At 55.4% G+C, this 14,585-nt stretch overlaps 1 protein-coding gene across 2 annotated transcripts in view; it reads right to left on the reverse strand.

The window, feature by feature from the left end:
* Nucleotides 1-14,585, reverse strand: part of KCNIP3 (potassium voltage-gated channel interacting protein 3) — an 85,144-nt gene that overhangs the window by 20,946 nt on the left and 49,613 nt on the right. Inside the window, exon 1 of one of the 2 annotated variants that reach the window (XM_068965394.1) lies at nt 8,165-8,267. The exons of the other annotated variant lie outside the window; for it this stretch is intronic. Within the exon in view, the coding sequence (XP_068821495.1) occupies nt 8,165-8,267 (103 nt within the window). Of the gene's footprint in view, nt 1-8,164; nt 8,268-14,585 lie in introns of those variants that run through there. 2 annotated transcript variants of the gene reach the window in all.

Below are 14,585 nucleotides of genomic sequence, written 5' to 3' on the forward strand. Positions count from 1 at the left end.
AAAAAAAAAAAAGGCAAAAAAAGCAAAATGGCTATCTGAGGAGGCCTTACAAATAGCTGTGAAAAGAAGAGAAGTGAAAAGCAAAGGAGAAAAGGAAAGATATACCCATTTGAATGCAGAGTTCCAAAGAATAGCAAGAAGAGATAAGAAAATCTTCCTCAGCAATCAATGCAAAGAAATAGAGGAAAACAATAGAATGGGAAAGACTAGAGATCTCTTGAAGAAAATTAGAGATACCAAGGGAACATTTCATGCAAAGATGGGCACAATAAAGGATAGAAATGGTATGTATGGACCTAACAGAAGCAGAAGGTGTTAAGAAGTGGCAAGAATACACAGAAGAACTGTACGAAAAAGATCTTCACGACCCAGATAATCACGATGCTGTGATCACTCACACTTAGAGCCAGACATCCTGGAAAGTGAAGTCAAGTGGGCCTTAGGAAGCATCACTACGAACAAAGCTAGTGGAGGTGATGGAATTCCAGTTAAGCTATTTCAAATCCTGAAAGATGATGCTGTGAAAGTGCTGCACTCAATATGTCAGCAAATTTGGAAAACTCAGCAGTGGCCACAGGACTGGAAAAGGTCAGTTTTCATTCCAATCCCAAAGAAAGGCAATGCCAAAGAATGCTCAAACTACCACACAGTTGCACTCATCTCACACGCTAGTAAAGTCACGCCCAAATTTCTCCAAGCCAGGCTTCAACAATATGTGAACTGTGAACTTCCAGATGTTCAAGCTGGTTTTAGAAAAGGCAGAGAAACCAGAGATCAAATTGCCAACATCCGCTGGATCAGTGAAAAAGCAAGAGAGTTCCAGAAAAACATCCATTTCTGCTTCATTGACTATGCCAAAGCCTTTGACTATGTGGATCACAATAAACTGTGAAAAATTCTGAAGGAGTTGGGTATACCAGACCACCTGACCTGCCTCTTGAGAAACCTGTACGCAGGTCAGGAAGCAACAGTCAGAACTGGACATGGAACAACAGACTGGTTCCAAATAGGAAGAGGAGTACGTCAAGGCTGTATATTGTTACCCTGCTTATTTAACTTATATGCAGAGTACATCATGAGAAACGTTGGGCTGGAAGAAGCACGAGCTGGAATCAAGATTGCCGGGAGAAATATCAATTACCTCAGATATGCAGATGACACCACCCTTATGGCAGAAAGAGCCTCTTGATGAACGTGAAAGAGGAGAGTGAAAAGTTGGCTTAAAGCTCAACATTCAGAAAATGAAGATCATGGCATCCGGTCCCATCCCTTCATGGGAAATAGATGGGGAAACAGTGGAAACAGTGGCTGACTTTATTTTTTGGGGTTCCAAGATCACTGCAGATGGTGACTGCAGCCATGAAATTAAAAGACGCTTACTCCTTGGAAGGAAAGTTATGACCAACCTAGATAGCATATTACAAAGCAGAGACATTAGTCAACAAAGGTTCGTCTAGTCAAGGCTATGGTTTTTCCAGTGGTCATGTATGGATGTGAGAGTTGGACTATGAAGAAAGCTGAGGGCCGAAGAATTGATGCTTTTGAACTGTGGTGTTGGAGAAGACTCTTGAGAGTCCCTTGGACTGTAAGGAGATCCAACCAGTCCATCCTAAAGGAGATCAGTCCTGGGTGTTCATTGGAAGGACTGGTGTTGAAGCTGAAACTCCAATACTTTGGCCACTTGATGCGAAGAGCTGACTCATCTGAAAAGACCCTGATGCTGGGAAAGATTGAAGGCAGGAGGAGAAGGGGACAACAGAGGATGAGATGGTTGGATGACATCACCGACTCAATGGACGTGGGTTTGGGTGGACTCCGGGAGTTGGTGATGGACAGGGAGGCCTGGCGTGCTGCGGTTCATGGGGTCGCAAAGACTCAGACACGACTGAGCGACTGAACTGAACTGAAGGTTAAATGAAATCCTAATAAAGGTGGGGTTGTAGTCCAGAAGGATTTGGTGACCTTATAAGAGGATGAAGAGTGATTTCCTTTCCAAAAGGAAGGGAAGGAAAAGCCATGTGAGGACACAGCAAGAAGGTGACTGTCTACGTGAGAAGAGAGGCCTCACCAGAAACCAGCTCTGCTGGTACCTTGACTGGGGACTTCCAGCCTCCAGAGTTGTGGGAAAATACAGGTCCCTGGTCTGGGATATTCTATTAGGGCTTCCCTGGGGGCTCAGATGGTGAAGAATCCACCTGCAATGCAAGAGGCCTGGAACTGATCCCTGGGTGGGCAGGATCCCCTGGAGGAGCCCCTGGCAGCCCACCCCAGTGCTCTTGCCTGGAGACTCCCATGCACAGAGCAGCCTGGCGGGTGACAGTCCACGTTACGGCAGCTCAAGGAGAACAAGCCAATCGGCCCTCCTGTCTGCTCACAGCTCACAGCTCACCCAGTCTGGAACAGGGCCGCCACGCAGTGTGGGAGGTGCCCTGTAACACCTGCTGGGTCAGATCCCTCACAGCTGTTTTCTTGGGTGGGTCCATGAACTACCGGCTGGGATGTCAACTTTTTTTAAAATTTGGCTGTGCTAGGTCATAGCTGCAGCATGTGGGATGCTCTACTTGTGACACACGGGGATGTAGCTTCCCAACCAGGGGTCAAACCTGGGCCCCCCGCATTGGGAAGCAAGAAGTCTTAGCCACTGGACCACCAGGGAAGTCCCTTGCATGTCAATTTTAATGTCTCCAGGCTGGGCCTATCTCTTAAAGCAACATTCCCTGTTGCTTACACCTGTTGGGCAGGGGATGGGTGAGGAATCAGAGAGAAGCAATATTCCAAGAATCAGGTGCAATGACAGCAGGGTCAAAGGGCACCCTGGGGAGGGGGTCCAGGGTATACCAAGAGCTATGTGGGCACAAGAACCACATAAGGGCCAAAGAGGGGGAAGGGCTTGTCTGATCTCCATTCCAGAATGGCCTCTCTGGTCTCGGGGGTCAAACAAAGAGACACAGAGAGGAGAGACTGGCAAGAGGTGCCGAGAAGGAAGAAGCCGCCGACCCTGGCTGCAACGTGGGCCAGGGCAAGGTGGTCCTGGGCCTAGACAGCCGCCTGCACCGCTCTCCTCACCCGCTGAGTAGCCTTGTTCGGCAAAGCCATGGAGCTAACTTGCCTCCACAGTCTCCCTCGTGCTCAGCCCTCCCCTTCTCTTGCCAAGGGCTGGTCTGGGACCATCCCCTCTCCATCAAGTATTCATGATAACCAGGGGACCAGCAATGCAGATTTCACCTCTTCAGCAAACAAGCATTTGTGAAAGGCATGAAAGCATAAGGCTTTAAAAGACAATTGTTTCATGGTTGAATATTCCATGGTTGTTTGTATTAGTGGTAAAGAACCTGGCTGACAATGCAGGAGATGTAAGAGACGTGGGTTCGACCCCTGGGTCAGGAAGATCTCCTGGAGGAGGGCATGGCAACCCACTCTAGTTTCTTGCCTGGGGAATCCCATGGACACAGGAGCCTGGCAGGCTATAATCCATAGGGTTGCAAAAAGTCAGACACAACTGAAGCAACACAGCACGCATGCAAAATTGTACCACGGTCTGACAGGTTACAGACCAGGCTTTCTTCCCATTGAGTAAAAGCCTTAGTCCCTCTCCTGTGTCCCCCACTCAACACAGCCCTCTCTGCACAAGACCCGCCTGCAGGGGCGAGGGAAGGGTGGCTCCGAGTCTTCAGTCCTTTGAGCTAAGGGCACAAGGTACTGGGCGAGGGGCAGCCCCGTGCATGACTCCCCCCACCTGGCTGCCCTGACACCCCCTTGAGGCCCTGCACTATGATGCTTCCCCTGCCAGCCAGTATCCGGCTTCACTCCCCTTTGCAGCAAAGCTCCGAGCTGCTCTGTCCACACTTGCTGGTTCCAATCCCTCTTGAACCCAGAGGTTGGTCAGCCTGCCCTTGGCGCTGCAGCGCATTCCTGCAGTGAATGAACATAACCGGCCCAACTCTTAGAACACGTCGGAACCCGCCACGGAGGCACTGGCTCTGCCAACAGGCAGACCAAACCCCGGAGGAGGCTGTCTCCACGTGGGCAGTCCCCATCCTTCCCCTCCCACTCTGTTCTCTTTGCCCGTCTGTACTCAGGCCCCCACAAGCCACCAGCTCTGCCCCAACCCCAACCAGAGGGAACTCCCCTCCGAGGGTGTTTCCCAGGGCCACCCTACAGGGAGGGCCAAGACCTTGCATTTCTGGTGTTCCAGGCCTGGTATGCAATGGGTGCCGCCTAAGTATGGCTGAAAATGGCATATGATTTATCCAGACTCCACACCTGCTGTTTGGCAGGCAGTGCTGGGCATACCCTGGGGCCACAAGTGTATGGACACAGCGCTTGCAGCCTTTGGAGAGGTCACCGTAAGTGGGGACAGGGATCTAGAAAATTCCAGGATAGGGTCATCTAATACAACCCCAGGGGCAGGGATCCAGAAGGGTCAGGGGGGGTTCTCGGGGGAGCTGGTGCTTCTAATCCCATTCCCCACTTACAGACAGACTAGGAAGTGGAGCTGGGACAGGAATAGTGATCTCCCCAAGTTAATGTCAGCACGTCAGGGACCACATCAGAGCTGAAAGGCAGCTCTCCTAGCCCCTAGCCGGTGCTCCTTCTAGAACAAGGTATCTCAACTTTACCACTGACATTTGGGTCTGAACATTCTTTAAAAACAAATTTTTCTGTTTTTTTACTTTGTGGCCACACTTCGTGCTATGTGGGGTCTCAGCTCCCTGAGCAGGGACTGAGCCCGCACCCCCTGCACTGAGGCATGGAGTCTTGGCCCCTGGACCGCCAGGGAAGTCCCTGGGCCTGAGCATTGTCTGTGGTGAGGAGCTGCCTGGGCCTGCGTGATGCTTAGCGGCATCCCTGGCCTCTACCCACCTGATGCCACTGGTACCCTCCCCATCGATTGTGGCAATCCAGAACGCCTCCAGACATCACCAAACACCCTCTGAGGAGCAAAACTGCTCTCTGTGGAGAGCTACTAGTTAGAGCTCGGAAAATGTGGACTGAGATAAGACAGGCAGCAGCCCAAGCCAAGCCCTGGGCCACAGATGTGGACGGCAAAGACTGGTGTCAGGGCCAGGCCAGCCTTACCAGTGAGCAACAAGCTTACCGGTCCAGGCTCACTTTTCACCAGCCATGACCACACTTACAAGATCACTTAGATTTGTGTCCGGTCGGGAACTCTTTCAAAGTGCTTCAGCTCACCACACCCCTGGGAAGTGTACAGGGGGAAATATTCTATTGGTATCCTCATTTTCTTGTTCTTGCTTAGTTGTTAAGCCATGTCAGACTCTTTGCGACCCCCTGGACTGTAGCCTGCCAGTCTCCTCTGTCCGTGGCCATTTCCTTCTACAGGGGATCTTCCCGACCCAAGGATCAAACCCGCATCTCCTGCACTGCAGGCAGGTTCTTTACCATTGAGCAACCTGGATATCCGGGAGACTGAGGCTTGAGGTTTGATGCACCAAGGTCAGCCAGTGAGCTTGTGGCCAAGCCAGGCTGGAACTCCCCACCAATGAAGTCGCCTAGAGACAGACACTGGTAGGACAGAGAGGAAGGTCTTTCAACTTCTGCATCTTCTTCTAGAAGCCTGTGTCCCCAGAACTCAAATCCATTAGTCCCTAACAATCCCCAGGGGCACCATAACTCTGGTCTCTTACAGATAAGAACTATGGAGGCTCAAAGAGGACGAGAGACAACAACCAATTAAATGCACGTCTTCTTGGAGGGGTGCCCTGTTCTCTCAGTGCCAGCTCACATCCAGGTTGGGGCCCAAGGGCCTGGGCTCCTCACAGCCCATGACAGTCCCTTAGACACTGCCTGGCCAATGGGCCCTTCCAGGCACTTAGCTGGCATCATTGCCATCAACACGGACCATCTGGTACTCAGAATTCCCTTCCTCTGATGCAGGAAGAGGTGGCTGGTCTGAGTGAGAGAATGTTTTCACGCCGACTCAATTCTGCTATTAAGAGTAATCATCCTCTAATTACCGGTGATAGCCATGGTTCACAAAGTTTGTGCATTTACTACACACCAAGAATGATCCTGAGGGCATTAAAGCCTTTACTCAACTAGTTCAAACTCTGCTGCAGCCCTACGGGGCAGGCCTTATTATTGGCCCCACTTTATAGATAGTCAGGCCAAGGCTCAAACAGGTTAAGCCAGTATGTGTGGGTGATAGGAGATCCGAGCTCAGGGATCTCTGGCTGACTCTGAGGCTCCGTGCGCCTCGAGACCCCAGAAGTCAGAGGGCATGAGTGGACAGATATACCAGAAAAGACAGACTTATTAGAGCCAGAAGTGGGCTTCTCAGCAAGTCGAATGAGCCACCTGTGCTCTTGCACGTCCGATCCACCTTGTAAACAAATCCTTTCTTAGAAATCGCGAAGGTAAACTTCAGGCTCTGAGAAACACAAGCGTGATGGGCTCCCTAAGAAGAGTGGGTAGTGTCAATAACAAGTACAGTGAGGCTGGCTGGTGGTCCCAGGAGGGCCCAGGAAATGGGGGAAGAGTAAGGCAGGGGCCTCAGACTCCCGAGTACCAAATCCCCCCTGCCTACGATGGACTCCAGGTGGGAAAGGGTGGGGGATGGGGCGCACTAGTGCACGCAGGAGGCCTGGGCTCTGAGGGCACCGCTGGGTGAGATGCCCCCTACCCCCGCTTGTATTTCCCATGGAGGTGCCTGTCACAGACTCTTCCTGCCAGGCCCAGCATCCATCCAGCCAAGTGCAGGCCCAGTTTGGGCAATTACCTTCCCAGTGAAAGTCACTCAGTTGCTTCAACTCTCTGGAACCCCATGGACTGTAGCCCACCAGGCTCCTCTGTCCATGGGATTCTCCAGGCAAGAATACTGGCGTGGGTTGCCATTCCCTTCTCCAGGGGATCTTCCTGGCCCAGAGACTGAACCTGGGTCCCCTGCATTGCAGGCAGATTCTTTACCATCTGAGCCACCAGGGAGCCTACTTTGCCCAGCTACAATGTAAAGTTCAAGAGGGTGCCCCTGAGAACCACCTTCAGCAAGCCCCTTCCCTCAGGGTCTCCTGAACTCACCTTGAAAGGGCGTGATGCGGCTCAGTGCCTTCTGAAGGGCACACAGCCACCGGCTTCAGGCAACAAGTCAGACCTGGGCCTGGCCTCCTGGTCCCGGGGCCCCTTTCTGCCCTCAGCAGCCCTTTGCAGGGGTTTGGGGGGCACATCCCTAGGCCAGAGGGTGTGCTGGACAGTTCAGAGGCAAGGGCAGTTTCTCGCTCCTCCCCTCCCTGAGCCTCTGGGTTTTAGTCTCAGGAGCTGGAGCCTGGCAAGGTCAGTGGAGTGCTGAGGCAGGCAGGATGCCCATCCTCCCCTGAGGACCGCAGGGGCGCACAGGTGACGGAAAGAAGACCGGCCAGCCCCTTCCCCACAGTCCAGAGGGACAGGACACAGACGATAAGTTACTGCCCTGGTGGGTCAAGGTCCCCCTTCACAATCGATGTGCCCTGGAGGGGCTTCCTCTCCTAACCTGCACAGAGGTGGGTGGGAGGTACTGCCTGGGAGCAACTCTTAAGGGTACCTACGTGTCAGGGGTCTCAGGGACACCGTCAGTGTCTGATTTAAGAGTTCGTCTGTCTCCTCGGTTAATATTTATTGGGACAAAAACAGTGGCGCCTGAGGGTTGGTTACCCATTCCCAAGTCTTGCCTGGGGAAAGGGGACTGGATGTGGGCTACGGGTGAAGCGCCGGCCTCATCACGAGACGGAGGTTTTGTGTTACTCGCTGCTGCAGTCAGACGCCTTGGGCTGAGGGTCGTCCCTGCTATCTTCACCCTCTGCCACCTCCCACAGCCGGGCGCCAAGCTCACCGGGGGCGGCTCGGACCAGCGGGCCTAGGACAGCCGGGGATGCCAGCTCAAGGCTTCTCCCGGGATCTCGCTTACACCCATCTCGAACACCGCGGCTGCACTCGCTCTGGGGCTTTTCAGTCTGAGCCCTCTATGCGCCCTTAGATCCAGACCAGCCCTCGGGAGCCAGGAGGGGGCGGTGGCCGAGACGGGCAGGGCCGCGGAGCACAGCGTCCCCGAGGGCCGCTCCTCGCCGGGTGGACCTGGGTACCCGCACCCCGGAGCGCAAGCGCTGCTCTCTCCCCTCTGACCGCCGGCCCCCGGCGCAGGGCCGCCAAAGGGCGGGTGGCCACGCGTTACCTTCCATGGACATGGGCTCCAGGATGCCGAACTGCTTGAGGACGGCGATGAACAGCAGTACCACCACGGCCATGGCGCACAGCTCCATGCCCTGGATGCCCATGGCGGCCCGTGCTGCCTGGGGCCGGGGCGTGCCCCTCGCCCTCACGCTGCCTCCGGAGGCACCGGGGCCGGTGCAGCCCGCCCGGCCTCTAGGGGAGACCGCGGCTCACATGCCCCCGGCAGGCGGGGCTGCAGGCGTCGGCTGGGCCGGAGCCCCGCGGAGGGCGGCGGCGGCGGCGGCGGCGAGCTGGGGCCGGCCGGGAGGTCGGATGCGGAGCTGCGACAGAGCCGGAGCGCAACTTTCCGAGTCAGCCGGCAAACTTCGAGGCTCGGCGGCGGCGCGGAGCGCAGCTCGCGTGGCCGGCTCTGGCCAGAGGCGCCTCCATGCCCGGAGCGGGCGCCGCGCCTCTTTCGGCCCCTCTCCAGCCCCAAGGGCTCCAGGGCACGGGGGCGCGGCGGCGGCGGCGGCGGCGGCGGCGGCGGGGGTCCCCAGCGCTCCCGGTCGCCCCAGCCTCCATCGCGGCTCCCCGCGCGCTCATTGGCCTAGGCGCGGCGACCACCAGGGGAGGAGTCCCCTGCGGGCTCCCCTCCCACCACCCCCCACACACTCCGCGCGCGCCAGACCGGGAAGGGGCGGAGGGAGGTGGCCCCGCCCCGCACGGGCCAGCCCGCAGACGGGGCCTGGCGCAGAGCCAGCGCTACTGGCCAGCCCCCGCGTGACCGAGCGGTCCGCGGTTTTACAGAATCGCTCGTGCAGGGTGGGGCCGTGTGGCTGGGGAGGGGGCCGGGGCCGGAAGGGAGCAGCAGCGCCACTCCCCGGGGGCAGTCGGGGCTCCACTCTCCCGATGGAGGGGCGCGGAGCCTGGCCACCGCCGCTCTTCGCCCGGCGGGCCAGGACACAGCTGGCCTTCGGAGGATCCGGGAAGCCCTCTCGCCCCAGGGTATTTCCCACAACCATCAGTCCACGGCCGGAGATTGAACTTGGCCCTGGTCTGGCTTCCGTGCAAAAATGGAAAAGTTGGTACTCAAAGTTCTCGAGTTCATGCGCTCGAGGCTTTAGGAGGGAGCTGGGCTTTGGCACTAGAGCCTACGAAGCTGAGTTCAACTCTTGACTTTGCTGCATGACCTTGGTCGAGTCAGGGACTTGCAGCCTCCTCCTTCTCGTCCGCAAAGAGGGGCTGGTGCCTGCCTTTCCGGCTGTGGGAAAGCCGAGCGGATGTCAAGTGCTACGCGCGGGCAGTTCGAGGGAGTGCTAAATCGTTTGTGGATCGCTTTCTTCCTGCCCGGGGACACAGGAGTAGGATAGGAAAGCCGCTCAAAGGGAGGAGAAAGAAAGGGGAGAGGTGGGGGCGTGGCAGGGCGGAACCCGGCATCCTAGCCCCCAAACTCCGGGACTTTGGGGGCCCGAAGCCGTGACTCTCTGCTGCCCTCCGGCGGGCGCTGCGCGCGCGGTGCACTCACCGGCCCAGGACTCCGAGCGTCGCCACGGTGGGCTGCTGTGAACACTAAGTTCTCCCGTTCTCTGGTTTCTCAGTGGCGGGGGAAATCCAGCCCCGGACCACGCCCGTGAAAGTGGGCCCTGTTTGGACCTAGCGCCTGAACAGTAGCGGCTCCCATTTATGGAGCCTCTGCTACCCGCTCTTTCATTCAACAAATACTGAGCATGTACTGCTCCCTAGGCGCAGAGGGGCGTGGCGGAAAACGGCAGCGTGCATAGCCAAGGGCCCTGCTGGAACTGCAGGCGAGCCGAGCCTTTAGGTTTACTTGTAATCCTTAAAGGCTCCCCCAGTGGGCATTCCTCTTCTCCCACTTTACAGGTGAGAAAACTGAGACCTACAGGGTGGATTATGGAAGGGGATACAGGTGCACCCCAGGCCTGCTGAATTCCAGAGCAGATGTTGTCCTAGAACAGGGCACTGCTTCTGGTGGAAACTGAAGCAGAGAAAGGCCTGGCGTCTCTCTCTGTCTGTGCAGTTCAATGTCACTGTTTAACACACGTGGGTAAAAGACTGAGTTATTGGAGATATTTTTAAAGAACTGTAAATCCGCAGCGTTCAATTCCACTTAAGTGGGCATGTGGTGAGTCTCCACTGACCAAAGGCAAGAGGTCTAAGTGGTTCTGTTGGAACCCACGAGTTGCTTGTGTGGTAGTCTAGAAAGGTTAAAAAGCCTCCTGCCATCTAATTTACACACGTCAATGCTGAGCAAAGTGTAGCCTTTTTCCTAGCTAGTTTGCCAGTCTTCACTCAATAGCCTGGTTAAGAGCCCAGTGGCATGAAACCTCCCTAAGCCTATTCCTCATTCATAAAAGGGGTTTCCGTGGTAGCTCAGAGAATAAAAACGCCTGCAATGTAGGAGATGTGGGTTCAGTCCCTGGGTGGAAAAGGTCTCCTGGAGAAGGAAATGGCCACCCACTCCAATATTCTTGCCTGGAGAATTCCATGGACAGAGGAGCCTGGCGGGCTACAGTCCATGGGATGGCAAAGAGTTGACTGAGTGACTAAGCACTCTCACACGCATTCATAAAAGGGGTGATAGCAGTGATGATCCAGACCCTACAGGGGCTTGTAAAGAATTGGATAATACAAGGCCTGGCATCTGTTGCAGGCTCTCCGAGCAGGGAGCCTAAGATAGACGGAGGGCGGGGGGCAGAGAAGAGAGCAAGCAAAGGAAGCCATCTCGGGGTGAGGGGGGTTCCTCCTGAGCTGCCCCGACTCTGCTTCCTGCCTCAGTTTCCCCTGGTGCTCCCAAACACCTCCCCCATGAAAGTTTCAGTGACTACCCATCAACAGCGAGCTAGAAACCAGACATCGATTCCTGGCTATGCAGCGTAAAATATTAACGATGCCTAAGTGGGTACCAGGGCTGAGAGGAGAAGGTCCGCTTGCTTGGCATTAGCAGCCCAGGCCAGGGGCCTAATGGATGGGAAGCTGACTGCCCTGCTCGCTCACTAGCCTGGGGCCTGCCAGCTTGGGGGCCGACCCAGGCCCACTGAGGCTGCGCCAGCAGCACTCTCAGAGCCCACGTGCCCAGGACCTGGATCCCCCAGGGAGCTTGGCAGACAACCCTCCAAGTCCCATACATCCTTACCACACCCATGAAGGGCCAGGCTAGGCCTGGCCGTTTCCAGCTGTCTCTGGCTCCCCTCCCAGGGGGCATTTGCCCTGGCACTCATTCACCCCGCCTCACTCCCTAAAGTCCTCAGGGGGCAGGAAGCAAGTTGGGTGTTGGCTGTGCTCCCTGAGGCCTGCTTTCTGCCTTAGGGGAGGGGCAGGCTCAGGGGAGGAGTGCAAACAGAGAGATCTCTGCAGGGCAGGGCCGCAGAGGTAGGGACTCCAGGAGCTGCTGGCTCTTCCTCAGGAGACAAGGGAAGGCGGGCGAGGGGTGGGCGTGGCTGAACCCTCACTGGAGCCCTCACAGGTGGTATGGGAGGCCCCAGAGGGACTGGTCTAATATGTTTCAGAGACCCAGCTGCTTTGGGGCTGGGTGGGGTACCCTCTAAACCTAGGCTTGCACCTCGCACCTGAGGTCATAGTCTTCCTTTGGCCTGGAATTTTTTTTTAACTTTCAATTTGGAGTATAGCCAATTAAAAATGTTGTGAAAGTTTCCGCTGGACAGCAAAGGGACTCAGCCACACATACACATGCATGCATTCTCCCTCAAACTCCCCTCCCATCCAGGCTGCCACATGACATTAAGCAGAGTTCCCTGTGCTGCCGGTAGGTGCCTGGAATATCTTTGATGCCAGTCCAGTTCTGCCACCAGGAAGCCACCCTGGAACCCTGCACTAACCCCCTGCATGAACCCTGTCTCCTCTGAACCCCCAAGGCCTCTGCTGCCTGGGCCACACCCTCCGTGCTGCGTGCTGGCCGTCAGCCCCGACACTTCCCACGTCATCCGTGGTCCTCTTTTCTCACCAGCTGCCCCGCCCACCCCTGTGAGCTCAGACCGTCAGCTTGGCCATCTGGGTCACTGGGTGCTGCCTGCTTCCTGTTGTTCCTGACCGCCTAGCTGCCCAAGGATTTCAAGAGGCCTTTCAACTCTTAAGGGAGAGATTGGGACGGACACATGCTGTTCAAGAGACCCATTTCCTGCAGACAGCCCAGCAAGTTGTTCCTGTCCCAACTCTCTGGAGAGCAGGCCTTCCTTGGTTCTAGTGCATTCTATTGGGCAGAAGGGGCATCATGCAATTTAGTCATCCTTCTCATATTTCATAACAGCCGGAGAATGCCCAGGAATGGAATTCCACAGCCAAAGAAATGCCTCTAAGATTCCTCCCTGTGATGTCCCAGGGCTCCTGAAATGCAGTGCAGCCAAAGCTGATCACACAGTCTCACCCCAAACCAGTCCCCCCTCAAGCTCCCTGTCACGGCTGCTCAGGCCCAAACCCTGGCTCTTAGACTGGGCTCTGCCTGTCCCCACTCCGGCCCAGTCTGTCACTCAGCCCTGGCGCCGTGCCTCTTTCTCCTCCATCTCTGCTCCTGGTTGCCACCAGCCTGGCCACACCATCGCCCCTTTCTCCTGGACTCCCGACTCCGCCCTCCAACCCCCCCCCCCCCACCCCTCCACCGCCGCCACTCTGCCCTCCTGTCTCCGTTCAGCAGCCAGAGGGATCATCTCAAGGTGAACATCAGGGCCTTCTCTTGCTTGAAACCTCCAGTGGCCCTCTGACTCAACCCTGGCTGTGTCTGCCTGCTCGGTATTCCTCCCTCTGATTTGGTAGCAGCACCCGGATCTGTGGCAGGCAGTTTCAGAGGTTTGGGAACATGACTGGTCCATCAGCAATGATTCTTCTTTTCCAACTCCAGAACACTGCTGCACCGTCATGCGACGGGCTCAGGGACGGGCGCCCCGTGGGGGCCAGGGTGATGACAGGCCAGTCCCACGGAGGGACACGCTCTGTCTTACGATGACAGACAGTTGGCCGTCCTGCCGCCATCTGAGGACAGCAAGTCTGAGAATGTAGTCACTTGAGTCCGGCGGACAGTGGGGTGTGCCCGGATCCAGCTGTCCCTGATGGCACATCCAGACCTATTTATTCCAGTTAGAGGAGCCAATAAATCCCCCTATTGTTGCCTAAGCCGATGTGAGCTGGGTTGCAACCAAAATGGTCCTGATGAATGAATTCTCCACGACTCACAGACCAAAGATCAAAATCCCAAACAAGCCCCATGAGAGCTGCTGGCATCTTCTGAGCACTTACTACTACCAGGCTCTTCAGTATAACTCGTCTCTCTCATTCCTCACAGATTCCGATCTCTTGACAAGAGGAAGACATTAAAGCAGAGAGTGGTTGATGTTTTGTGGAAGGGCACACAGCTGATAGACCACAGCATTAGGATTTGAACCCAAGCAGTCCAGCTCCACAGCCTGTGATTTTTAAAAAAGTATTTATTTATTTGGCTGCATAGGGTCCTAGCGACAGTGTATAGCCTTCTGGGGATCTTAGTTCCCCAGCCAGGGATCAAACCCGTGTTCCCTGCATGTGAAGGCAGATTCTTACCCATTGAACCAGCAAGGAAGTTCTCAGAGCCTGCAATTGTAATTCAGCACCACCTTATCCCTCTAGACCCATAAGGTCAGGCTCCTCCACCTCTCCTTTGCTCACACAACCCCACCCACGCCCACAGCTGCCAGAACTCTCTCATCCCCAGGTCTTTGTGCAGGCTCTTCCCTGAGCTGTAGTGCCCTCCCTTCTCCTCCTCTTCTTCACCCATCCTGGTTATTCTTTGAGTCTCTGCTTAATGTCTTGTCTACAGAGGGGACTTTCCTGGTCTCCTCCCTCTTGTTAGTCTCTACATTAAGCTGAGGCTGGTCATGTGAATGAGGGCCAAGGCCCTATTTGCAACCCTGACCTGTTGGCAGATGTAGCCAAGGCGTTACACCTTTCTGAGCCTTCCTTTCCTTCTTGCAAAATGAGGTCACTTGATGCCATTTACCTGCCTGTCACACTGTGAGCTGTGAGCATCTGACAAGCTGATGGATGTGAAAGCATCCTGAGACACACGCGAGGGACCCAAAGGAGCTTCTTTAGGACCACCTAGGGAGTGACAGAAAGGGGGTCCAGTGCTCTGGGCCTTATTTCATTGGCCAAGCCCTCCAATCGAACAGACCCATGGGACCACACAGAACCTATTCAGGTAATCTCTGTCCCAGCGCAACTTCAGATGGAATGGGAGAGATTTATGGCCACAGATAAGAGAAAACCTCCATTCATTAGCTTAAACCACAAGGAACTGTATCATGTCACACACAGAAGGTCCAGTAGGAAGCTGGTTCCAGGGACAGTCAGCTCAGATTCAACAGTACCTTTAAAGATCTGGTTTCTTGTATCTACCTACACTGCAAGCCACAGAGTGTCTGTCTTATCCACAGCAG

Source organism: Capricornis sumatraensis, chromosome 1 (assembly GCF_032405125.1).
Source record: "Capricornis sumatraensis isolate serow.1 chromosome 1, serow.2, whole genome shotgun sequence".
Lineage (NCBI taxonomy): Eukaryota > Metazoa > Chordata > Mammalia > Artiodactyla > Bovidae > Capricornis > Capricornis sumatraensis.